General features: G+C 49.6%; 1 protein-coding gene across 1 annotated transcript; it reads right to left on the bottom strand.

Moving 5' to 3' along the window:
- Positions 1 to 13825: 13825 nt before the first annotated feature.
- Positions 13826 to 26555, bottom strand: LBH (LBH regulator of WNT signaling pathway). Its single transcript, XM_084262174.1, has 3 exons — positions 26368 to 26555; positions 25376 to 25478; positions 13826 to 16276 (listed from the first exon to the last, which is right to left on the bottom strand). The coding sequence occupies exons 1-3, from the start codon at positions 26391 to 26393 to the stop codon at positions 16079 to 16081; spliced, it is 327 nt and encodes a 108-aa protein (XP_084118300.1). The 5' UTR covers positions 26394 to 26555; the 3' UTR covers positions 13826 to 16078.
- Between the last annotated feature and the right edge of the window lie 796 nt (positions 26556 to 27351).

The following is a 27351-nucleotide window of genomic DNA, read 5'->3' as shown; positions in this document are numbered from 1 at the left end:
GCAGCCCCTTCAAAGAACAGAGCAATGTTGGCTGGGCTAAGCCACCACACAGAGGTGGAAAGGATGCAGGACATGTCCAGACAAAACCAGCAATAGGTTTGATTTTGGCATTAGGATTTTCCAAAAAGCGCCGGGTATGGTTTTGGTCATGAATTTTTGCATTGTTTTTCCGCTTGTTTTTAATATGATCTGGGTTCTCTTTTCCCCCCATTTCTGACCCTTCATCCTGCTTTACTTCCTCTTGGGTTTCTTCTAGGGAAGGAAAAAAAAATAGTCTGGAAACATTCCTTTTCATTTAAAAGGAAGCTGAAGCTTTTTGACAATGGGATGACTCCTGCAGCTGGGCTTTTAAGGACACTCTGGAAATTATGAGACGCCTGATAAAATCGTAGGAGTTGGCGAGGCTGTATTTCCCCTGAACGTTGATGATTTCTTTGCCTGTGGGTATCGCTGTGCTGAAACGCCTCTCAAGTTCCTGCTATGTCATTGCATTTGCATGCATTTCTTTTCCCTTCCTTCCTTCTCCAGCCCCTGCCAGAGAGTAGACATTCCTGAAAATCAACTAAACCACACTCCCATAACTTTACAGCCTGAAGACCTTGAAGCAAATGAGCCTTGAAGAGTAATTGTAGCATTACAGGCACCAAATGATGCTGAATTACGCAGCACTTAGTGGACACTGCTTAGTGGGTCGGTTTGGGGAAAAATGTTGGATAGTGTGAGAAAGAATAACTTCTTTGAAAGATACAGCAACGCAAGATAAAACTCTCACTGTTCTTTATTAGAAAAAAAAATGGGACACCTCTGGCTCACCCCCAATTTCGGCTGCCTAGCGGGGCCAAACTGGAGGGTGTCACATTTTAAACAGTTCAGTCTGTGCTGGGAGAGAACCTGTCCTTTTAGGGAATATTTCAACCTACCAAATCTATACATCCTTCTCTGGAACATCTGTATTGTTGTAAGAGGTGCTGAGAGCGACTACACACCAAATCCAAGCTCTTTGTCTATCAAGCATCGGACAAGATGAACTAGGTCTCAGAGGCAGGTGTGAGCCAACATTTCCATTCTGGAGGCTCAGGTTCTGTGGGATGCATGGACCTTAACCATGATGCATCTTCCTAGCACGATAAACTAATTCATATTGACCGCGGGAGCTGTGGGGGTTTTTGTTTAAAACATAGTTAGAAAGTAGTTAGAAAACAGCAGTATAACCACTAACCAAGCCAAAAGAAAAGCACAGAAATAATGAAGCAAACATGATGGGTACATGTTCAGCAATGTTGGTGACATGTGTCCAGCAATCATTGACCATCTCTGTGTGTTCATGTGCAGGGTATTTCTGCACGGTCTACAAAAGAGCTTCAGTATTATTTCTTCACTTGTAGGAATTAAGATTAAATTAAGAATTAATTGAGAAATCAACATAGAAGATAAGCTCAAGAGCATGCAGGAAATGGGTGTTGTCTGAGGGATGAGAAGTAGGCGTTTCCCTGACCAGACTGTCATATGGTAGCGTCTTTCCTACCAACACCTTAGCATTACATAGGACCTGGAAAACACAAGGCTGCTGTGATGTTTGGAGGTCTTCTTCCCTCAAAAGTTTTTGTTTCCATGGACAAAACTTGAGAGAAGTTGGGAAGGGAGTAGGGGAAGGTCTGTTTAGATCCTCACCTCTGCTTCATGGATACTGGTTGACAGAGTGACAGACGGGGAGGTGGGAAGAGCAGGAGCTTAGATGGATTGATTGAGAAATCCCCATGCAGCAAGTGAAGTGCCTGGCATTCCTGGCAGGAGAAGATGGGCAGCACATGTGTGCCAGCATGAGGGGCCATGCCATGGTACCACAACAGCACCTATGTCACAGAACATCACTTCGCCCCAGAGCAGAGCCTCCACGCAGCCTCAGACTGGGGGAACCATGTGCTAGGTTTCCCAGTGCTAACCTACTTACCTGCCATCATACCACCATGTCCTTCATCCTCCTTCCTGAGCTTCCCACAGGGGCTGATTGTTCAAGAAAGTAGCAAGCCCCATGGATTACTCCAGCAATGAATGAAGCAAGAATCTGAGGAAGTACTAGGGGAGATTGGAGGGATTAGTAGATGACAGTCTAATTAGGGAGCACACGATAATGCCTCACGCCAGCTGCAGGCATTTCCTGACTGTGGGATGCTGTCAGCTTTGCCACCTCTGAGCTTGCCTTCACATGGCTCTCAGACACAGGCTGCAGCCCCGCCCGACTGATGGAGAGGGGTCCAAGTCCATCGTCCCGCCTGTGTGCGGGCAGGGAGGAGGAAGCAGAGGCTTTAGTTACCTTTTGGCTTGCCACTGTCATTGGGTGTTTAAACACAGGTGTCTGCTGCTGTTGATACTAAGTGATAAGTGGAGACATTTTTTCCATTGGAAAGAATCTCAAGAATTTCCCCGTTTGCTTTTTATTCTCTTTTTTTTTTTTTTTCCTTCTGCATCATGGTGAGGAGACTGTTACTGGTGGGGGGAGCTGGCACAAGGCAGAGATGGGACGACAATTACTTAAAATTAGATCCCCCCTCCGTTCCCTTCTCACAAACACAGCTGCTCCAGCCACAAGCTTCAAATGCTCATTTAAATTGAAGTCTTCCTTCCTTTCAGCACTCTCTGTCACCTCTAATAGCCAGTCCTTAATACTCCAGCCCCTGACTTGTACACTGGTTCTCTAAAGCAGCATCCAATAGCCACCTCTGGGGGTTAATTAACCCTCCAGAAGCAAGAGGGGCTGCAGCTCCCTTGGTGTCACCTGCATTGCTGATGCTGAATTTGTACCTTTGCATCCAGGCTCACAGTTCAACCTCCTCCTTGACCCCCTCAAATTGAAGGGTAAAATGCTCAGAGCTTGAGTTGGCTGCTGGAAGAAAAGCATTTGGATGTAAAATACAAGAACAATGCCTTTCCCAAAAGGAAAAAGCAGGCACGAGCTGGGAGAGGGGCCCCTTCCCTCCCTCCTTGCCCATCTCATGGCACTGAACTGCCTCCATAAAACAACTCAGGATGCCATCACCAAAAGGTTCCTATGTTTTTGGGTTTTTTTTATGCTTCAGTGTGTCTCAGCTCTATGTTTCATGTCATTCCTTATGTCATCCAAGCCAGATATTTTTCACCCAAGACAACCCAGGCCTGTTTTGTTGTGGTACACACTGGGGAGCGGGATGAAGACCCAGTGACCCCCTCACACACGCTCACACACGCCCCCCAAGCACCCTGTACCACGGGGAAAACTCTCCCACAGGCAGCTAGCTGTGGGGCCGTACACGGGCACACACAGGCACACGAGAGCACCTGCGTGACCAGGAGAGGCTGAGATGCTCCTACATGCACATCGCTGCCCACACAGTGGCCACTGGGCAACTGCCCTCCCCTTGCCCCTTGCTCGCCTCGGATTTTGTTGGAAAGCATGAGTGCAGCCCAGGTACCTCCAAGTCCTGCTGCTGGTACCTGGGTATTGCTCCCTCTCGGGGTGACGGTGACACTAATTAGGCAGGCACCATTCCTGCATAGGATGGAAAATGTGAATGCTCTAAAAAAAACCAGAAAGCCAGGCCTGGGGGGACTAAACAAAGCACCCTGGGACACTAGTTTACCTACAGTGTTCAGTGGGGCCTATCCACCGCACAAGTGACTAATTGCTGTCTTTCCAGCTCCCCACAGCAATTAGTGGCTCCCATCATTACCTGCCCTCAGGCCCCAGAGCTGGGGTGGCACAGGGTCCCTGCTGCTGTGTTTCCTGGGCCAGCAGAAAGCCAGTCCATCCCACAGGCATTATTTTCATGTGAGGCTGTGTTAGAAAACTCCCAAACCCTCACTGCAATGCAACATTGTCCTCTCTTGAAATGCCTGCTTGTGAGCCAGGGAAATTTTAGTGGCAGTGGAGCAGGAGGGGCTGAGAACCTTGCTGCAGGTGCTGCCAGCTCTGTTGAAGAGAAAATAAACCTGAGGTCCAAAACTCATAAACTTCCCTTTTTTCAAGATGGGTCCCTCCCTGTGCCCCGAACTCGCTGCCTGGGGCTGCACATATTTGCTAATGGGGAGCCTGCAAGCTGCCCCACACATCCATCCCATCAAGGGAGGGGGCGATGTGGGATGCAAAAGAAAAGGGGAACAGGCGTGTTTTGAACAAAAGGATAAGAGGTTAAACCACAGATGAAACATTACCACTTCAAGGGGGAAAAAAATAGATAACAACATTAGTCACAACCCAGCAAATGAGCTACAGCCGCCTCAGCCTGTGGGAGCTATGAGAAGCCTTCCATTCTCTTCATCCTCCTCCTCCTTCCCGTCCTCCTGCCCCTGCTCCTGCCTGTTTATGATATGGCTTATGACACAACAACTTATTAAAGGAATTACGCAACTGAGCTCCTAACCCTTTCCACGCTGGATTTTTCCAGAGCCTCACACTTACCAGGTAATTGTGCTGGAGACACCAGCTACCTGTCACAAGCTCTGTTGTGTGGTTGCTGTTTTAATGAGGCCTCAGCTCCTTAATTGCTTGCATGCTTTGTTGGGAAAGCTCAGTCACACGGGTGCAAAAGTAATCCAGGAAAAGTACTATCAGCGTGCCCAATTACAGGGGCTGGCACTGCCTTTGGTACTGGACTCTGCCCACAGCCTTGGGACCAGCAACCCAGGAGGTCACTCAGCAAAAGGGCATCTTTACACCTCTCAATGCACACTGGTGCTGGCTCTCCAGATCCTGGTCCACATGCCCCGCAGGAAACTTGGCTAATAGCACATCCCGCACGCTTGTTGCCCTGGAATTGCCCCGTAAGAACATCTGATGGCCAAGGAAGTACACAGAACCCTGTGCATAGGTACCTACTGCCTTCTGAGATGCCTTTGGGTGCCTGAGAGACCTGCCTAAAGCTGGCAGATGTGGTCCAGGGCCTACCAGAGCACCGTCCTCTTGCAGAGGTGGCCATACACTAGCCATAGGACAAACCTGCCCTGATTCACTGCCCTAACTTGCACAATTGCTTCAATTCAGTCTGAGGAGTTTGGATGGTGATGATCCAGCTCGGCCTGGGCCAGCAGTTGGTTCCAGCGTGCCACTTCCACTGCCAGCTGGTGCACATACACAAACACACAAGCAAAATGATCTGTGTTACAGTGACTCTCAAGGGACGGAGCACTGCAGCAGGTTTCAAGCCAGTCACCATACAGGCACAAGACAGAAGGCTCATCATGTGTACGTCTGTACTTGCATGAAGCACACATGCATGAAGCAGCTGGGTGGGTGAGCCACACTCCCACGTGTGCTGTGCATCTGGGCTACAAGAAATCATTACCTACTATTTGAGTTTGCTTGTTTAAGACACCGCTCCCAGGTGTTTGCCTGTGAAACAAAATCACCTGCAAAAAGGAACAAAAAGCCCTCACCCCAAAACCTGCCCCAAACCCCCCTCCAACTGCAGCCCACTGGGTCATTCTCACCCAGCATCAGACCTTCTGGTAAATCATACACAATGACAGCCACAGGACTTCTTCTCCAAGCATCTCCACACATGTGTAATGTATAACGTGGAGTATGAAATCCCTATCTCCGTGTAATTAGGAGTGCTCAGCAGTGACTCAGACATTCCAGTGAGCGTTCTTCTTTCTTGCCGGTGTGTGAGACGTAACTTCACTCATTTTTTCCAATGACTTTGGACTTTAAAAACAGTAATTAGCCAAGTCAGCTTGTTATCAGCTCCTGTCGCTAACCTGTCCTCATGCCAGTCCTCCACTGTGTTTTGGTCACGGGCAAAGCTCTGGCAGTCATTTTGCCTGAGGAATTGAGGCAGTGAGGAAGAGAGGTCCCAAACCTGTGAGCCCCTCCACACATCTTTGTTTTAAGTACTCAACTACTGAAGCAGCTCTATACTGGGTCTTCATGCAGTGTGGTAAATAGCAGGCAAGACATGAAACAAAACTTTAGAGGCCTCGTTTTCTCACTTCTCTTTCTAGTTATGGCTAGGCAAGCATTGACAAGAGACAAAGTGAAAATACCATCCTCGCCAATGATGCTTCTCCCACTCTGCTTTCACGTGCTCTGCTCACAAAGTGTTTTACTACCTGCACACCACCACATCTGCAGCCAAACTTGGGGTGAATGGTATTCTGCCACTTACTGTCGCTCATGGGTGTTCAGCCTACGAAATTGTTTCAAAGGGGACAGGGGAAGCTGCTGTTGTCTCCGGCATACTGGTGGTCTCCATATTTTCTTCCCTGATAGGACATACCGGTTGCAAGACCCCAGGAAAGGAGGCTGAAAAAACAGCATCCCATGGGAAGACTGCAGTCCAGCCAACCTGCATGGGTGAGCCACTGCTGACAGTATTTAGACTGGCATGCATGGGAGCAGAAACATGCTCTAGAGAAGCACTTAAGTCCACAACATTTTAACATGAAAAATTAGAGTGAAAAGAACAACTTCTCTGGAATAATTCAGGTGATTCCTCGTAAGTAGATTGTGCTTGTCTACCATTTGCTACAGTGAAGCTCCAATGCACACAGAAAGATACCAAGACCTACCTGCAGCCAGAGGTTTCTCTTCCAGAGAAATTCCCATGTATTGGGGAATGAGCAAGCAAACAGGATGAGGCCCTTCATCTGTGCTGGAGCCAAAAGTTGGGGAGCACATTTAACCTTTTCAGTCTAATTGCTCTCTTCAGCTCAAGTGGGATGAACCTCATGAAGTTCAAGGGTTTGTGAGCCTCTCCAGGTAATTTTGGGTTCAAACAGTCCAGAAAATTAGTTCAAACCCACTTTTTTCTTGCATTTTAAAGTAATCCCTCCCCTCCCCCGCCCCAAGGGAGAACAATGCCATGTAAACCATGTGCTTTCCAGCCTAAAGAGAGGCCTGTGCTACGTGGCCATGCTTTGAGAAAGCTCTTCCCTACATCAGGTAGCATCTCCAGCACACGCAGGATTTTCAGCATGACCAAAGACAATGGGATGTCCATGGGCTGGGCAGCTGTGAGTGGGAGAGAACATGCTGCTGAACTGGACCTCGCTGGGAGGCAGAGGATGGTTCTGCCTTCCTCCTTCCCCTCTTCCATCAAGATGAGTCAATATGAGCATCGTGCAGGTGGCACAAGCTGCATGTGCAACCTCACCTTTCACCTTCATGGTCTTCACTGCATGATCTCACTGTTTTCCTCGTTGTTCCCATTTTGGGGTTGGTTGGATTTTTTTTGACTTGGTCATGTTACTACATGTCATCGATGTCCTGCCAGCTTGGGGTTTTTTGGTGGCAATCAAGGAATGTGAATTTTACAGTGGGCTCAGTCCACTGTGCTCATACAGGATGGGTGGCCATGGATGTATAGACCTTCTTACACCAGAGAAATGGGATGCACTGACACCTGAAGGTGCAAACTCAACCAGGCAAAGGCACAAAAGGAACCAGAGGTGAGGTTCAAAGCATCTAGCTTCTGTTACCTGAGACAGAGCATGCTAACTACATCTTCTTGCCTGTGAGAGCTGGAGAACATCTAAAAAGTCATTCTTTCCAGATAGGCTGTTAAAATGAATCACCTTCTGGTGTTTACCTCCTTCTGTGGAGTACAGCAGGAGACTAAACAATTATCTCAGGCTGGACACACACGTTTTAATTACAGTGGAGGTAGTTCAGCATGACCAGCCCAGTGCCAGGGTGGGAGGTGGCATCACAGGGTCTGCAACTGGGAGCTTTTTGCTGGCTCCTGGGGTGAGACTCAGCCAAGTACAGCATCTCTCATGATAGCAGTGACTCTGGAGATTTCTTCTCATCAGGTTCCCTTAAAACTGACTGCTGTTTCATGGCACTGGGAACCTCCTCTGTAGACAAACAGCTAAGGTTTGGTTCAAAAGAAAGGTATGGAAAGTCACTGAAAGCAAGTCCCTATAAAACACCAAATACTGGCTTAAGCTAAATATTGTACTTCGTGCAAACTGTGGCCAAACATATTTTACAGTGGTTAGTAACAGTTACAGGGGTTTAGCTGCCCCAATCAAGCAAGGCAGAGATTGGAGGAGGCCCTGGAGAAGTCTCTTGGGCTGCTTCCACAGAAAACTAGAAAGGATGGTGTGTGGAGAAGAGCACATGGGCAGGACGCAGTCTGTGAAACACGCTGAAGCCAGCACCTGCTGGGAAGCTCAGAAGGACCCTGGAACAAGCCAGGACAGCAGGGCATCCATCTGAGAGCGCTGGGGGTGCCGCACAGCATGGCTCTCACCTGCCCCACGTGAACACCCACAGGCTCCCACCGCAGATCCGATCAGGAATTGGCATTCAACTGCTGTGGATTTTGGCAAATTCCATTTTAGCTCAGCTGAAGGTCCCACGGGTAGACAGGTCATGAGATTGTACACTATGGAGTCGCTTTGTTCTTGGGGAACAGGGGATAATAACCCCAGCATGGATCAGCTGAGCCTGGTGGAGGCTGATGAGCCCCTCCAAAGCTTGCCCTTGGTCCCGCTGTCAGAGCAAATTTACATGCAAGACCCTACTCTAAAGCCACCTCTTCCTCCCCCTCTTGTGAGTGTATCCCAAATCCCATCCACCAGATTAAACCCACCAATTCAATGTCAGAATGTGCCAATGATTTCAAATGCTGGGCAGAGGGAAAAGCAAGTTGTGGAGGCTGAAGCAGGGTAGGGGGGCCGAGAGGCAAATCACACACACACATGCACACCCCTCTCAGCACACTGGAAAGGGTTTCCCCACCCACAGGTGCACAGCAAGCAGCTCCACCTCTGCAGCTTGCCCAACCAATACAACTTCAGCCATCTCACCTCCTCCTCCAAGGATGCAAAGATGTTGCCACCCCAGCCACCAAACAGACACCATTTTAACTGGAGGAAATCCCACCACCGCTCGCACTGAAGCTGGGGTTGGTCCTCGCCCTCACAGGCAGCATCCAAAGCAGACTCCACAGCCTCAACACTGGCAACAACCACAGTGGAAAAGAGTTGTCAAACAGCAGTCAGGAAGGCTTGTGCTTGACAAATATTTGTTGAGCTGATTGTAACCCGCCCAGCTCATGCTCCCAAATGCAGAGAACCTGTGGGAAGAGTTTAAAGCCCCTGTAACACAGCCAGCCTTTTATTCCCCCTTCCCTACCACAGCTGCAGAAAGCTGCAATCCTGGGCCACCTCCCAACCCCAGCTGAGCTGCTCCCAGCCTGAAGCACAGCAGGAGCGAGCTGTTACCTGCTGGTGACCGCTCTGGGATTTTATTCATAAGTGTTTTCCCCTTGTATTGATCCACACCTTTGCAGGCCAGAGCCCGAAGCATCGGCTGGTGGGACCCAGCAGAGCTGGGGAGCTGCGTGGCTGTAGCAGGCAGCAGCCCTGGCTGCTGTGTCTCTGCAGCTCACAGTTGAGTTGCAGGCTGCAGGCGGGTGGCTCGCAGCAGGCCGCTGCCAGTGTGTGGCCAAGAAAGCACCCAGGTCCAGGGGAAGTTTGGGAGAAACGTGTTTAATGGCAGAACACACTCTGGAACTGGTGGGGTAGGGGATCTCTGGGCTCCCAAGCTGGCCAAGGGCAGAATAAAGAAGTATTGAAAATAAAAGCAAAGCTGCTGTGACATTTTCATGCTTGGCTTCTGACATCCTCTCCCTCTTGAACACTTGACTTCCTTGCTTATTTTTATCAGATGAAGCTGATGGTCGCTGCTACGGTAACCTTGTGCGGTTACAGCTCTGGCAGTGAACAAGTGCTCAATGCATGTTTCCTTTGTGGTTCCCTCCCTGCTCTGCCTTCCCACCCCTCGGGGCTCTGAAAATAGCGAGTTTGAGTTTGTTGTGCCTCGGTGGCAAATGCTGCCTGTTGCGATGAGCAGGGGTTCACCTCTCCAGGCTCTGCTTGGCCTGCTGGCCTCTGCTATCTCCCCCTCTTCTTATCTTACCTTCGCTGTCTTCAGTGGGACAAGTACAAATCTCTGTCCCCAAGTATGGGGCTGTTTTGGTTTGGTTTTTTTTAACATGGAAAATACACAAACAGCTATCCTGGGGCTGATAGCATGGGTTGAGGGAAGAAGCCCTTAACTGACAGGATCATTTATGATATGAAACAACAACAAAAAAGATTACTTCTCTTGCCTTGAGCCCACTTCTTCCCCTTTTAGAGTCATCATGGGGAAGGTGAGACCAGAGCATAAAGGTTAGTGCTCTCTCCTACCCTGTGGACACCAGTTCATAGAATCATGGAATGCTTTGGGTTGGAAGGGACACCAAAGATCATCTAGTTCCAACCCCCCTGCAATGGGCAGAGTCACCCTTCACTAGAGCAGGTTGCCCAAAGCCTCATCTAACCTGTCCTTAAACACTCTCCCTAAAGCTCCTGGTAGTGATGACCCATGTCTCCTGGGGTGCTACCAGAGCCTCATCAGTTGATTTACCAGTGCTTCAGTCCCACCAAAGTAATTTCTGTTGATGGCATGTCCCTAACAAGGGTTACGGCTCATTGTACTTGAAGAAATTTTTATGCTGTCAAGTTCTTCCCCATCCACTCTGTCTCCACTTCTGGCACCCAAATTGCACTGGGGTATTACAAGCAGCTACCCCAGGCTCATGCCATGGCACAGCACAGCATAGCAAAGCCAAGTCCCACTTGTCCCTTTCTCCATGTGAACCTCTACCAAGTGCTATCAGGAGCTGCAGAGGGGTGTGGGCACCCTGGGCTGTGTCCTGGCTGCACATCCAGCTCTTCAGGCACAAAACCACATGACTACAAAGGAGCTTCAGCAGTGAAGCCTTTAGCTGCCACAATCCCATCCTCCTTCCCTTTCTGCCCCTAGCTGACAGTCACCCCCGGTGACCTTCTTCACATCTCTTGTTTTCTCCGTTTCCACTCATCACCAGTTCACACATGGTGCCACCACCAGTCCTAGGTGTTTCCTGGGTGAAGCTCATGCTACTTAGAAGTTTCTCTGAACTCAGTGTTCCCCCCTAGGTGTTGGCCCTGAAATCTTTTCCCTCCCCCTCCTAAAAACACCACCTGCAAGCTTTCATTTTCATTATGACCAGCCTGCCCTTACTTCAGTAGAGCTGATCTCCAGCCCGGCCATTTCTGAGAGTGGAAAATAGCTGTAGAAGAGAGTCACCCCTGAAAGGCCAATGCCGCTGGGCTGTCGGCACCATGGGTAGGGCCCGGACAGGGCTGCAGCACAAGGGATGCCCCACACCTTCACAAGCAGACCTGCTGCTGCTGGGAGCCCTGGCACGCTTCACCCCTGCCTGACTGTACCCAAACAGGTCACAGCAGCACCCACCTGCCCCCACCCCTTAATCCCAACTCTTCAGCAGGAGACCCTGCAGCACAGCAGCGGTGACCTCACAGCAAGATGGGCAGACACATACCCGCAAGATGTTCCTGGATGCACAGATCCATTTACACAAGCTGCCAGTGCTTTTTACACAGGGGTATCAGAGAGGGGCGTATTAAACTCTGCGATGCTCCCCTCAGATCCAGGCCTGGCTCTTGGCTTGCCCAGAACTGTATCTTTTTTGTGCAATTCAAGTCATAAAACACCCAGCGTTCCCCTCCCCCCGAGGAAGGATTTAGGGTTTGTCATTGTTCTTGTTTAGAGATGCTTGGTGCCCAGGATTGCTTTTGGATAGCTCAGGCTGTCTCATTTTCTTCCGGGTGACTAGGTTAGTGGTTGGAGGATTTTGTTTTGGGTTTTTTTTTTGGTTGTACTTCAAAGCTTCTCAAAGCAGAGCAGCATTACAAGGATGAAACCCCACACGGGAGTTACAATGGGGAGGCAGCAGCCCAGGTTATCCTTACCCAGGAACTGGTAGGCAGAGCTGGTTCTCCTGTTGATCACAGTGATGAGGAAAAGCATGCTTACAGCAGAGGAAGACTTTGATGCATGCTATGGGGACCTGTGTGCTGAGGGTGGCTGCTCCCCCTGCACAGTGCTGATGGTGACTTACCTTTGCACTCCCACATAGCAACAATTTTGCCTGGCTGCACCCAAGCATAGGCAAAAACACATGCCAAAGTTCCTCTGCTCAGCATATTTCAAGTGACTGTGCTTTGGTGAAGCCAAACAGAAGCAGACACACACCAAAACCAACAAACCAAGTACTTGGGAGAGTGAACACAGGCAGAACAAAGAAGGTCAGCAGTGCACAGCTTGCTGTCATCAGTTACAATAAGGCAAAGCTTTGAGGAGGACAAGTGACTCAAGTCCAAACGAGAGCCGGGAGAAACGTTCTCCATGCAAAGAATGGGCCTTACTCTACTCATGAAGTTTTCGGGGATGATTCAGGGTCAACCATTCAGTAGCAACCCATTCTCATTTTGTGATGCAAGTTCCAGTGTTACTATAACAGCAGGAACCAAGGACCAGGGAAGAGCCCCCTTCACACCATTGCTCTCCTGCCTATTGCAAGGCAATCCCACAAGCAGAGTGAGCCCCTCAGGCCAGCCCTTAGTCTGACCCAAAAATAGCATGATGCACAAGGAAGCAAGATGAGTGACTTCATTTTGACATAAGCCTGAAAAACCTGTTTATGTGAAGCATGTGTAGGCAGCAGACAAGAACTAAACATCTTCAGTTATTTCCAACCAGAATTTTTTTGGAAGTGCCACAGCTTCTTCTAGAAGGAAAGCAGCACCATGCCCAAGGAGGGGAAGAAGTCAAGATATCTTAGCTACAGGTCAGCTGAAGAGGCAATCACCCAGCATCATGTTTATATTTCTACAGCAGAAAACATCTACAAGGGCTGAGCTCAATACGATTCATCTTTGAATGGTGGGTGTCAATGCTGAACATGCCCTTAGCCCAAGCACTGCATCTGAGGGTTATTAGTGTGTTTAAACCAGTCTCATGCAAACAACTCACTAGCCTTAGCCCAATTTGTTTGCCTAGGTAAGATTAGAATCTGCTACTTGCCAAATCACAGGAACTTCACTCCATGTAGCTGAAAGATAGGGGTATTCCAGGGTATTTGCTTCTTATCATCTGGTTTTAGTGGAAAATTTAATCCCATTAGGTATGCAGTTCAGATTACTGAATCCTGGCATGGTCATTTTTCTACAGCCAAGACATTGCCTTGGTACCAAAGTAGTTTAGAATCACCCTCTGAAATGGTGTTTGCCCCCATTTCCCTCTGGCAGCCCTGTGAGCACTACTGTGTGAGAAGGCACAACTGACTAGTCAAGAAGAGAAGACCTCTACACCCAGACCAGCCAGAGTGGACAACCCCAGATAGCTCAGCCAAGGCCCTAACAGCACACTGTATGACAAGACTTACCACACTTGCTGCTCAGGACAGTGTAAGTGCATGCATGGGGAACATGCACAGGTACTGCTTTAGTACTAAAAGCAGCTAGGAATAAACTTTGCTCTCCATGACTTCACAAGGTTCAGTGAGGAGTTAAACAGAATCTTGAGTCAGAAAGGACTCATAAGGATCAAGACCAACTCTTGGCTCCACACAGGGCCAGACAAGTCAGAGCACTACAGATAACTTCAAGTAGAGATTTTTTTCCAGGGCCACATAAGATGGAGTACCACTTTGCTGCAGCCCTTCACACAAGCACTAAGCAACTGTAAGGAACATGGAAAGCAAAGATGCTGCCCCTTCCCTCAAGTTGATTTCAGCTTACAGTCACACAGGGCACACTCTGAGGTCAGCCACACACATAAAACAAGCATCTCCAAGTTGACAGAACAGCCTCAGCTGATAGACACAACTTTCCAGGTAGCTGCATTAGCCTTGCAAGTCAGCACAACTCACCCAAAACCACAAGGACTGGTCATTATCTGGAAGGTTGATTACCCAACCCACTCTGGCAGTAAGAACAAAGCCAGTATGTTTGGAAAGCATTTTCAAACTTTATTTACAACTGTCACAGTGACAAAAATGTAGTTTGAAAAAAATGCTAGCTTCTCCCTGAGGCTCAAAAAAGAATTACAGAAATATAGAATGTATATCATACAACAGGAGGAGTTTTACTGGAGTGCTTTGTTCTTTATATACGTTCAACAACAAATAGAAATATACACAATACTTCCAAAAAAGGATGCAGACAAATATGCAAGTCTTTAGGGCAGACAGCAGGTCTGAAGTCCAAGGATTGCCATCTCATTGCTGCCCATGTGGTAGTATCTTTGATATACAGCTTTGACTTGGTGGTACAGATGGTAGAGACCAATAGAGAGTAACACTTAGAAATAAGACAACTGGCTGGTATGCAGGTGTAGAAGCTCATTCCAGTAAGACAGCAAGACTAGAACAAGTGTTACAGATAGAACAGCTGAATCCATTGCTAGAGAAAATGGTATCACCACATCATGACCATTTGGTGACCAGCTGTCCACCAAAATGGGCAGGGAGCATGTATAACCAGGTCCATGCTGCTGGATCAGAGACCAGCCACAGTGTAGGAACACTGAGTTTCTCCTGCTTTGTGCCAATTCATGTCCAAACTCCTATCTGTCCAAAGCAGTTATGCAGAGCTGATAAGTTATTGCCATTATGTTTAAACACAAGCAAGACAAGACTAAAACAATCCTGCAGTTCCCAACCCCCACCAGCGTTTAACTACTCATGAGGTATTAAAAATACAAACACACACATGTCCAAATAGATTTTAAAAATGGAACCAGTTCTAAGCAGAGGGGGTGGCATTGGGATTATTATGAAAGTTTGGTTAAGGCCTTGACGTTTCTTTCCCTTCCATGACCCCAAGTTTGGCTTAGGTGGTAACGGTTCTCATCCTACCCCAAGACCAACTGGCTTCCAAACTGGTCCCCAAAGCTGTGAGATTATCCTTGTCCAGGAAACCAGTGGGTTACCCCGTCTGTCAGCAGACCAGCCTCCTCCCCAGTTGGAGACAAATTACTTTTCCTCAGAGCAGGATATGAAGAGGACAGCCACAGAGTCTGCAAGCCAGCCTGCACTTCACTGAACACCCACAAGTGTTTTACTCTTGCCAAATGAAGCGGAGATGCGTTGTCTCAGGACACTGGGGCTAATTTTCTCCCAACAGACCCATCCTGCAACCCCCCCCCCATCTCCTACTCATGATCCACACTAGATTTGGTGTCTCATCTTTGGATTACCTCCAGGTCTGGTAACACCCCCCCACCAACACACCCCCCTGCCTTTCCTGCACCACAAAGCTGGAGAAGATCCTCAGCCCTCACAAACCCATCTACCAGCGAGTTGGAGATGCGAAACCCTACAACCTACGCTGAGGTAAGGAGGCATAATCCCCACCCTCTGGCTTTGGGCGCTGCACATGAGACTAACCACAGCCACCTCAGCAAACAGGAGAGAAAAATCCCGTGTGTTCAAACCTACATGAGCTCTTGCTGCAGGCAGAAGCTTCTTTACACCCAACGCGCGCTACCTCGCGCCAGCCACCTGCAAGATAAACTAGGGCCTCGCGGTAGAGATGACAAGCAGCAGCCTAACATTATCCTGCAAATACAGCTGTTCAGCACTGAAGAGTCTAAAGGCAAACAGAGGGGGAGAAAACAGCTTTGGGAAAAGTGGCTGGGAAAAGAGGCTCAACAGCAAGAAACCCAACTACTCCTACAGATGCTCACGTTACCCTAGGAGGTGCTGAACTAGGGAGAGCTACAGGCCCCTTGTCAGTTGCCATGCTTCACTACAGACACCCTTCTACCCCCGAGACACAGAGTGGAAGCAGTAAGAAAGGCGAGTCTGAGAGATGACGACTCTGTTCTCACACTTTTAAGCTGGAGGCAGCTCCCAGCCAAATGCTGCCACTTCTGACTTTCCTCCCCCCTCCCCGAGCTCCCCCCTCCAGCAGTCCCTGTGTGGTCACCCCTCTGCCATGTGCTTGGAATTTCACTGCTGCCTCCGTCTCGGAAAAATACAGATAGTGATCTTGAGAACAGAAAACATTTCTCTGCGTTATTTCCTTCCTTCCTCAGGAGGTCTGGTGACACCGAGGGCTTCAGTTCTTGATACAGAGAATACAAAAAAACTAAGATCTTGCAGGTGCAAAATTGAACTTGTCTTTTTTAAAAAAGACTTTCAAAAGAAGTGTGGCTCTTCCTTCAGAAGGGTGCAGTCCCTTGACCTTCCTCAAATGCCATTTATTGCTCCTTATTGTCCTTCTTTGCATCTTCACAGTTCTCTTCCTCCTCTTCCTCCTCCTCCTGCACAAGGAACTCTTCAGGTGGCCATCTCAGCTCACCACTTTCCACGTCGCCCTCCGTCGGCTCCACCACGATTGAGGGCAGGCGGTCCTTCAGCTTACAGTAGCGGTCAAAGTCCGAGGGATCTGGGAAGATCTGAAAGAGACAAGAAGCAGCCTGTGAGAGGGGGCTGTGCTCAAGCAGTCTTAGCCAAAACCCAACTTGAGACACTTGGGTCACCAGGGCAGACTGGTCTGGACACAGAGTAAACCACTGAGTGATGGGAAGTCTCTTGAACTTGCAAGTAAGCCTCACTAATCTCAGAGCATTGAAGTGCCCAAGCAGCTTCCAAAGCACCTGTTTGCTTGGACAGCACCCAGCGAACAGGAATCTGCCCTTCTGGATACCCATGCCAACACCTCACACCTTCCCCCCCTTGCCCCCACCCAGCCACTTCTGCATTAGCACTCCTGAGTCTGCACACCGAGCTATCTCAGTCTGAGAATCTGAGATCTCATTTCCTGCTGCCAGTCAAGCTACACACGAGAACAGGCTCCTGCTCCAGCCTCTGTTGCTAGGAGGGAGGAGGCATGTGGCAGCCCAGCACCAGAGCAGTGCCGACCCTTGCAGCAAAGCTCTGCACCTCATGTTGTTCCAGGGCTGCAGCACCAGAACAAAAAGATAAGTTCAACTGCATTTTGGAGATAATTTTGGCAGCACTCTGCATGCTACAGCTGCTGTACATCAGCAGTGCAACTCAGCAGGACGCTCAGTTTGTGGAAGAGCTGGAGACCACACCATATTTCTTTGGGCAGGAGGTACCTGTGGCACAGCCAGCAGTTATGTACCCTGGTGCAAGGAGTATGAAGACACTTGCATTTCCACCCTCACCAAGGTTCAGAGAGGGTACCCTTACCTCTGCCCTTCCACCCATGGCTTGCCACAAGGATGCACATAGTCTGCAGCAGCACCAGGACCCAAGCACTGTCAGTAGGATATACTTTGATCCTGCTAGGAATGATGGCTACACCAAAGGTACAGGAAGAACTGTTGGTGCAGTGTTTGCAGTTCTGTGTGGCTGAATTGCAGCATGAACAGGAGATGTTGCTGTCACTTGCAGGGACATCCTGCTAGCGCAACAGCTTCAAACCCCAGCTCACCCAGAAGAGAACTGCTAGGTGACAAGAAACAACTGCTACATCAGATCCCCTGGTTGGTAACCAGAAGACTGAAGAGACAGCAATTCTTTAAGCAATTTTATCAGAGTGCACATTTCACATTACAGCAGCATTTAGAGCATCCCGAATGAGACAGTTGTAAAAAGGCATGTTCCCCTCCAGGTTGTAGATGAGGATAGTCAAGCACTGGGCTTTTCTCTGAAGGCCCACTGTAACTGAGCAGGCTGCCAGAGCATCCCTGCATCTGTCAGCCTCAGAACGGCACACTGCTCACAGGTACATCAGTTGGCAAGCAGGATCTCATCTGCTTTGACCTTTGTGGTTCCGGTTAGACAAAAGCAGGTTTCCCCCACCCAGGAGCATTAACCACAAAGCATCAGGGTCCTCATACCAATTATGATGGTACCCACCACCTTGCAAAGCCCTGGCACAAGCCCCAAAGTGAAAACATCATCCCATCAACTCAATCTTCAGCCTAGCAACTATTAGCCACACCACTACCCTCACCCCCCTGCTCCCCCCCCATCAGCATTCATAGAATGGTTTGGGTTGGAAGGGACCTTAAAGATCATCGAGTTCCAACCCCCCTGCCATGGCCAGGGACACCTCTCACTAGACCAGGCTGCTCAAGGGGCCATCCAACCTGGCCTTAAACACTGCCAGGGAGGGGGCAGCCACTACCTCCCTGAGCAACCTGTTCCAGTGTCCACCTTGTTCTATGCGTTCGACCCTTGTTATGAAGAGTTTCTTCCTAATATCCAATCTAAATTCACCCCCTTCCAATTTAAAACCATTTCCCCTCATCCTATCACTCCATGCCCTTCAAAAACATCCCTTCCCAGCAGGCGCCCTTCAGGTACTGGAAAGCTACTATGAGATCTCCCCAGAGCCTTCTCTTCTCCAGGCTGAACCACACCAGCTCTCTCAGCCTGTCCTTGTAGGAGAGGTGCTCCAGCCCTCTAATCATCGTCATGGCTCTTGTCTGGACCTGTTCCAACAGCTCCATGTCTTCTGATGTTGGGGACTCCAGAACAGGACACAACATTGTCTTCTACTGTTCAGCTGCATTTCTCCCTCTTATCTAAATCTTTGTGGCAACCAAGTGACCAACCTGAGAAAGCCACTGGGTTATGACTTAATGCAAAGTCAGGCAAGGTAAGTTGGGGAAGGGGAAGGGGGTACTCAGGAAAGCATCTCATTACAAAGGTACCACACAACAGGAGGGCTCTTTCCTGACAGCAGTGCAGCTCCCACCATCCATACCCTTCTCAAGTGCACAGGAGTGAGCACAGCCACCGTAACACCAACACTGAGGTATGAGCTACTTGCTATCAGTCACTCCAAGCATAAGCAAGCCAGTAACCATTGTCTTCGAGCTCTGCGGCTTCTACTTGGCCAAACACAGCTTGAGACACACAGTGTATTACTGGAAGTAGTCGGTGGTTCTTAAGCATCACCTCATTATCTAAACTTGGGACAGGAAAAAAAGTACCCCTGACATTACACGGTTTAGAAGGTTGCAATGGAAAAAGGAGTGCGGTTCAGGAGGTTACATAAGCTGATAATGTCAGGAAAATAGCCTCCTGTGCAAGAAAAATAGCAGTATAATAATTAAACTAACCTTTGGCTGCTGTAATTTTAAGCACATTAGGTCAAATTGGAGCAATTTCTTTGAAAACAGCCTGCCAGATTTTTTTTTTTCCAGAAACTAAGCAGTAGTCATTTCCTTACAAACAAATATCCCCAAAATGTGGTGCACAGCTTTTTTTAATAAAAAAAACCTAGCACAATCTTATCTCAAACAGCTGCAGGACAGGCCGAACCCAAGAAGGTCAGGATTTTTTCCACTAAGTCATGCTTTTTAATCATCAAGGCAGCATGAAGCAAGATGTTGCAACTGCACTTTCAAGGGGTGTGGACAGTCAATGGAAAAAGTACACAAAGACAGATTTCCTTGCATGTGATGAGCGGGGTGAAGCAGCAGCCAAGCACAGGAACCAAAGGAAAAAAGGGCTTTCAGATGAAGACACCATCCATACATCTGGAGAGGGCAGGTAGAAGAGTTACCCTGACCTGATTCCCCACCCACTGGAAAACAAGCTGTGCTGCCAAGCTTCAGCTCTCAGTGGTCCTACACTGCCACTGCCACACAGTGTTTGTTGGTACCATATGCCTAATCCTGGTCCCACTCCAGATTTAGACAATGGGAAATAAACAATTCTAAAGCTTGCAGCAAGGTCTCTGCTGGGAACACAGCAGCTCAGCTCCAACCTGCAAGTTCTGCACCCTTTTGCACATCAGCTGGGACAGTTTGCATTGCAAAGCCTGCCTACAAGCCTTTCTGCTCCAGTACCCAGCTCAGGTGTGGTGGAGGAAGGCTTGGCATCTCCCCACCACCCAAAGAGTACAGCAGCAATGGTTTAACCTCTCCCCATTTACCAGAGGAGCCACCTCACACGATGCTGAAGCAGATGCCTGTTTCTGGCTGGTCGCTCCATTGGGGACAAATGGAAACAAATGGCTGGTGGTAAAGGCTACCTAAGAAAGCAAGTTTAGCAGTAATTCAAAGGCATCTTCCTCCCACTTACATGACATGTGAGGGGCTGCAACTGTTTCTTCTGATGAGATCCCCCCCCACTTCTGTAGCTGAGACCCAACTCCTGCCCAAGGGCCCACAGAGGACACCTGTATTGCTTCTTAAGAATGCTATTCAACACAGTTTTTCTTTCACAGAAAGACTTAGCATTCACAGGCCTCTCCAGCTTACATTTTGGGAACCACTCTCCTCACAGACCGATCTAGATCATACACACGCCAATCAAACTCTTGCCTTGCAGCTAGAAAGGGCAGCAAAAAGCAAAAATTGAAATAAAAGCTTGGAATTCTTTTCTAAAGATCATGTTTGACCCTGTTTTGGATGACCTAAGTTCTACTATCCTTGAGTGAGTCCTGGCAACAAGAATGGAAAGGTTTCGTCGCCCTGGGAAGGCTCATACCTTCTCAGCATTCACAGGGATGAAACAGCAGAAGCAGGAGAGATGTCAGATAATTAAGAGGATTAGCTCAGAGCTACCATAATCCAAGTGACACCTGTAAATTTAAAACAGCCTCCACATGTACGCTCCTTACCAACACCCATAGTTAAAACATGCCCCCCCTCCACTCCCATGGGGCTGAAAACTACATCAGTTATCATACAGGGAGACTAAGGTAATGAGATCTTTCCAAATTAAGTTACTCTTTTGGGGAAGAGCTCTGCTTCACTGTAATACTGCACAAGACTGGAAAGTCTGCATGGGGAGGCACACCACTTCAGGTGTAGGATACACCCCGATGTACACATATCCCTCATCTTCCCAGCACCAAAAAGCTAAGCTTCACAGGTCTTCATGGTACCAAGTCAGTATTCCAAATCAGCACTCAAGTTCTTGAAATGAAGCATCACTGCCATTGAGAAGCACGGCAGGCTCACCGCAGGGAATGTTTACAGCAGCTCTCAGTGCTCTCTTTGGAAGATCTTTTTCTTCAGCTGTAACAAGCACTGCTAATACCTACATTTACTCATACAGTAGCTGTGACTCAAACTGAGCTCCATCTAGCATGCACATAGCAGCAGCCTGTGACTCAGGTTTACGAACTACCACATCTCCACACAGACACATTGCCCCATCTTGGGGGACAGCAGCTGGGAAACTTCATTCATTATAGCAATTTTCCAGAGTAACACCACATCAAGTAGGGGGGGGGAAAACATGTACCACAATGTTCCAATTAGCTGCTGTCTTCAGTTTACATTACAGCAGAATGCTTCTTTGTGCCACATAGATGCTAATATGACTGGTTCTGGCTCTTTTTATCCCATACCCTGCTCGTGTCTTCAGTCAAGGCCCCAAACTCTGGAACACACGTTGACTCAGCCTACTAATCTTGTCCAGTAGTCATGCATTGGATCTGCTGCGTAAACAAGTTATCCTCAATTTGCTTGCTAGCACCACCTTTTTGCAGCCTTCTACTGTAGAGAGCACCAGCTCTAATACAGGAGTTCTGCACAAATCCAGGTTGCACAAACAGATGAAGTGGCTTACAAGTAAAAAGGCCAATAACAGAGAAAGCTTAATTTCCATCCTTTGCCATCACCCCCAGGTCAGTAACACATTGGTCCCAGTTTAGCTGGGGAGATGCAACAGATGCAACCCAAACCCCTCAGTACCAGGCACCACAGCTCCTTGAAAAAGTCAGTGCTTCACCAGTGCTGGTGAAGAGGTATCACTGACCAAAAATGACACCCCCAACAAGACAGATGAACCAGGCTTTTGCCTTAGGCACTGGATGAAGATTTAAGCCTATTTACCTAGATTCAGTCTGACGTGATTCACAACTAGTTGTGGGTGTGATTAACCTAGACAGATCCCGTATGATGCAATCATGACTTAAAGAGCTCAAGCTCCCCATGACAACCAAAACCCAGCTGATGGCATGAAGCAAGCTCAGCCTCTACATGCCAATCTCCTAAAAAGGGAGCCTAAGGTCCCATAAGGACCAGCAAGCCAGCAGCAAAGCAGCTGTGTCCTGACTTGAGCATGCATTTGCCCAAAACCACTTTGGGCTAAGAGTTTTCAGCTGCACTCAGAACCTGCTCTACTTCCAAGAAGCAAGGCAGGATTCTGGTCAAGGTACTGTTTTGACAATAGCTCTGCAAAGCTATTAATTCAGATTAATTTTAAGTGGCATCATCCACACTGCTGCAAGATGGCACTGGAGGACAAGCTGTCAGAGTGCTGATGAGACTTTTCAGAGAACAGGTAATCCAGGGGCTGGAAAATAGTAAATGGTACATTAGCTCTGAATGGCAATGAAAAGGGCCTGGCTCAGAGACTGCCAGGCAGGAAGCACATGAAGACCTCCACAGGCAGATCTGTTCATAGCAGGGGCATCTTGAGCCATCAGCTGCATTTCAACAAGTTTTTTGTTTAGTAAGTCCCATGGGAATTATGGGACATCTATTAAAGATCCAGAAATAGCTCTTCACTGCAGGCACAAGACCCAGCATGACATCATCTCTTCAGCCGCATCTTCTGTTTTGTCTGTGCCACCCAGTTCTGAGACTCATGCCCCAATTCCAGCATTTGTTTCTGCCCAGGCCCTTTCAAGCTGTTGGCTGAAGCACCTTTGGGGTGCTCAGAGCAGCCCAGCTCAAGTACAGCAATAAACCCTGCTTTACACAAAGAAGTTTTGAAGTTAGCACATCGGCTTACCAGCATCCCGCACCTTAACTGGAAAAAGGCATCTCTCTGCTGAGAACACATTTTGCAAGTGAAACTGTACTAATTACTAAGCCTACACAGACAACTCTGTTCTCAGTGACATGACTTCTGCAGCCTGAGTTTCCACATCATCACTTCTGAAAGCTGTGATGGCCAGCCCATCAGAGGCCATGAGGCTTCGCTGGGGGGTCCACCCCTTCAGCTGATGGCTAGACAGACTCTCCAGAGCAAGAGGCAGAGACAAGGCAGGGGAGGAAGCAGAAAGACAGTCTACAAGCCAGGTCCCCTCCATAACCAGCAAGACACACAGGAGCCCTGAAGTTGTGTGACAGAGGAATCAGACTGCTGAAGTTCATATTCTGAGGTTGTTTCCTCAATTTGCTTCTAAGTAAAGGCAGAAATACTTAGAAACAACACTGTTAGCTGGACAAGTCTGACTGCAGCAGATACTGATGTGCTTTACAGCTCCAACAAAACTGCTGTACCATCTTCTCTGGTCCAGTTTCACATTTGCACATGGCAGCAGAAGCTGTCTCCACCTGAACCACTAGGATCCTGTGGGCCAGCTCCCAGGCATTCCTGGCTGTACACAGCCCAAAGAGGGACATTTTGAGGTCACCTCTGCAGGAAAATAAGTACACATTCTACTCCTACAACAAGAGAAACTTCTCTAACTAGAAGTTTGCCTTTCCCAGTTCCAACTCCAGTTTTGTGTGTCCCATAGCCAGCCAAGGGCTGTCACACACAACACAGCCACTCTGCTCCACAGATGAGGGGAGGAAGATGTTGCAGCTTAGAACAAGCAGCTTCAGTGTAGGAGCAGTCATGGTCCATTAGCCCTGTCTGGTTTTAAGTTATTGCACTACAGCCCTCAGACTAGCATACAATTTTCCATGTACCAAACTCTCTCAATCAGCAAGATGAAGCACAAAGCGCCAAAGTCGGAGGTAGAACAAAGAGTTCACGGTGCAGTTTGCATCAGATGTGTCCTCACAGCTCTTAACTTGAATTTTCAACCCTTTAAGAATGCTTTTCAGATAACCTTGGTGTCTGCTGTGACATTCTCAGTCTAGCAGCTGGAGGAGGAAGGCTGCCTCTCCCCAACCCTCTTCACACTAACCAGGTTTAGAAGACGACCTCACACACAGCCCACACGCTACATCTGCCTCATCAGGACCTTCCATTCCAACATCGCAGCCCTTTCTGCCATCAGCTTGGCTTACAACAAAGCTAAGTGCCAGCAGGCAGTTCCTACCTCTTGCAGGCATTTAGAAAAAAAGCCATCTATGACTAGACCACTACAGAGGAGAGATCCAGGATGCATAAGCCCTGCATAGATATGAGTCGTCAGCATTTATGACTCACCTTCAGGTTCAGATGATCCACTCAAAACTGAACAGGCCTGTTCCACTGTTGGCCCAAGCAGACCTACCAAGGTCATTAGCACTTGGGGAAAAACCTCACCAAAGCAGTCATTAAAACAAGCAGGGCACCTAGATTCTGCCCCCACTGGGAAAGTTGGACGGCATTTGACCTCACTGGGTTAAGCCTCTTCATATGGTGACCCATAAAGACAGCTGAGCATCCTAGGCAGGCTAGTTCAATTGCTTCAGATCATTCCCACTGATGCACACTTCCTCTATAGGAGAGGGGAAGAGAGACTACATGCTTTCCGCTAACTAAAGTGCTGAAGCACAGCTATTTCCATGCACACCAGCAATAAACCAAACAACTTGTACTATCCAGATCCAGCATTCTGACTGAAAAGAGAGCAATGCATCCCCTTCTCCTCCCACTGCTTTGGCTGCTGCTGGACACCTTAGCTATGGCCCAAAGTTCAGTTGATTTCACACTTCAGTGCACTGTTACAACCTTGTGGCTCATTTTTCAGATGCAAACATGCAAGCATAAGCCAGCACACCTTATTTGAATGCACACTTAGAGCAAGTGCCTCTGTGCAGGTTGTGTAACATCTGCAAAGGAAGAAGCCTGCATCAGGACCTGCCATTAAGAGTCAGTTGATGCAAAGACCAGATGCAAGTCATCCGCATGCACTCAGGACCCATGCTAAATCTCATCAAGAAGTCTCCTGGAAGAGCAGGAAAACATGGATCTGATGCACCACTCCCTGTTTGATTAACTGTAAGCTAGGAAATGAAATGGATTTTGAGACCAAAGAACTAAGGCTACACTAGTTTTGAAGACCACCTCCTCATCGCAGTCACTGATGTTGAGATTAGCAGCTAATTAAATTAATCACAACATTCACAGTGAATGCAGGTCTTGCTTTCAGGGATCTCCAGTAGCATTTTAAGGCCTGTTTAGGCTGTGCCCAGCCTCACTGCATCTCACCGTTTACCCACTCCAAAAGCCTATCAGTCAGGAAAGCCAAGAAACAGATCAAAACCCTTATGCACCATACACACACTTTCCCCCTGCTCCAGGCAGATTATGTGTATGCTGCATTACAGGCATCCCAAAACCCTTTTGGTCCAGTGAATGGGGAGAATGCCTCTCTAACCAAGCTCCCCACCTCCCACTGAACCCGCATGAATGCCAAGCAAGCTGGAGGGGCGGGGGAGGGTCCATCACTTCAGAAACAACCGAGTCTTTTGCCAATCTGGTCTGATACTGAGTGGTATCTTAGACAACCGGCTCCTGCCAAGCAAACATTCCAGTCTGTTGACTAGTTCTCACTATAGCAAGACCTGCTATTAGGTCAGGCTATGGAAAGATACATTAGACCAAGTTTGCAGTCCAGCCCAGGCAATTCCATAGGGAATTACTGCCTGAGCAGCTGGCAAAGCACTTACCTGATACGACAGGCTGTCCTTGCGGGGGCTTAGCCCAATCTCATCCATAGCTGGAGTGTTCATCATCACTTCAGTCATCTCAGCTGATCTCAGATAATCAGGGCTAGAAACAAACGACACCATTCAAACCATCTGAGTGGCTCCAGAAGGGCCGAGCAAGATTTAAGTAGCATCGGGAGGCAGAAGCACGCAGAGGAGGCTGTGGACGGTCTATTTCTGGTCCCTTCCTTCCTGCCCCTCCCCCTTGGAAGAGGGCAGAAGGAACTAGAGAGCCAGCGCTACGCCCCCTGCCCCCCAGGAGCGGCCCCCCCCGTCCCCGTCCCCAAGAGCACAGCTCCAAAACACCTCGGGAGGCCGTGGCGGCAGCTCCTGGCTCCTCACTCCCCTTCCTCCCGCTCTGCGCCCTAAGGGGGGAACGTAAAAAACCACCGTACGCAACCGAAAGCAAGCGCTGGGCTGTTTTGTTAAGGGTCTTTTGCTTGGTTTGGGTTTTGTTTTGGGTTTTTTTTTTTTTTTGACAAGCTGGCGTGCTTCAGCTCCCGCTGACGGATTTTACAGCCTCGGGGACCTGCACAGCAGCGGAGCGCACGGCGCCAACTCCAGCTCGGCTCTTACAGCCTTAATGGCATTTCCAGCCCGGGAAAGCGAAGCGAACTCCCCCAGCGCGCAGCTCTTCTCCTTCGCATCATCCCGCCGCGGCGCTCGGCCCGGCCCGGTGTGCGCGCCCCTTCCAGCCGCTCCTCTCCCCGCCCTCCGAAAATCACGTCCCGGGGCTCCACGCCGCCCCGCTGCATCGCCTCCTCCCGGGCGCAGCCAGGGCGGCCGAAGCCCCCGCAGACAAACACGCGGGGGGTGCTCCGCTTCGAGCACATCCCCACCCAACCACCCACCCCCCAGCCACAGCAGCAGCCCGATGGCTCGGAACCTTCGCCCCGCCCGCTATGCCAGCCCCCCCCCCTTCCCCTTCGGACGCGTGAAGCCCCCCCACTCACCAGGGCAGGGGACACAGCACAGACATGAAGTCCCGGCGGATGCTGCCCCGCGCCCTCAGGGGTGGGGGAGCGGGAGGGGCACCCAGGCGCTGCCCCGCGAGCAAAGCGGCACCGACGGACGCCGCGGGACGACGCGATACGATGCGCAGAGCCGCCCGGCACCGCGAAACACCCCCAGCTCCTACAGCCGCCGCCTCCCGTCTGAGCCGGGCAGCTGCGGCCACGCCGCCTTAAATGGCCCCGGGGGGCGGGACCCCGGCGAGTCCGCGCCCCCTGCCTTGACGTCAACATTTTCATGAATGGCTTCGGCTCGCCCCGCCGGGGAGGGGGAGGAAGAAAGCGGGGGGAGGGAGGGGGAGCGGCAGCGGCAGCATGCAGCGGCAGCGGTACCCGTCGCGGCTCCTGTGAGCGCCTCCTGTGCCCAGCACCTCTCGCTGGAGCAGCAGCAGAGTGAGAAGCTTCCCCGGGCCGAGCTATATTTAGCACGGCGATGTGAATCAATAACGGGAAGACGCAGGAGGGGATGGAGGCGAATCCATTTGCTGCCCGGGAAAAGCAAGCACCGTGGGCAGCTGGAGGTGAAGCGCGTTTCCTGCCTTCCCTTCCCAGTGTGAGAGTGCGAAACACATCTCTGGGTGAAAAGACCTGGGCACCCCCAAACCCAGCTGGAGCCTTGGCTGTGCACATCGATCTGCTCACAGTACTCATGCAGCCCCCTGAGGAACGGGCCATGCCCCAAGGCAGGTGCCTCCAGAGGTCGGTTCTTGGCCTCAGGGTGGGCCAGGCCCTCCAAGGCTGCTGAGAGAGGCTCGATGGTTTTGGGGACAGTTTGGCCCCCCCTGCTCCCCCAGTGTGTGATACCTTGCCCTGTGCTGGCAGGTAAAGTTTCATGCAGGGACTGGTGGTGTTCCTGAGACTTTGCCAGCAGAGTGGATAACCAAGCACACGGCGACAAGCGCTCCTCACGTCACTGTGTCTCACCTT

This window comes from Gallinula chloropus, assembly GCF_964237585.1.
Source record: "Gallinula chloropus genome assembly, chromosome: 3".
NCBI lineage: Eukaryota > Metazoa > Chordata > Aves > Gruiformes > Rallidae > Gallinula > Gallinula chloropus.
Note: the sequence above shows the minus strand (reverse complement) of the source record. Positions and strands in the feature narration are given on the sequence as shown.

Coding starts and splice junctions, on each gene's coding strand:
- LBH (XM_084262174.1), bottom strand. CDS start 26,393: ATGTCTGTGCTGTGTCCCCTGCCCTG. Junction 25,479..26,367: donor GTGCTGTGTCCCCTGCCCTG/GTGAGTGGGGGG, acceptor GTTTGTTTCTAG/CCCTGATTATCTGAGATCAG. Junction 16,277..25,375: donor AGGACAGCCTGTCGTATCAG/GTAAGTGCTTTG, acceptor TGTCTCTTTCAG/ATCTTCCCAGATCCCTCGGA.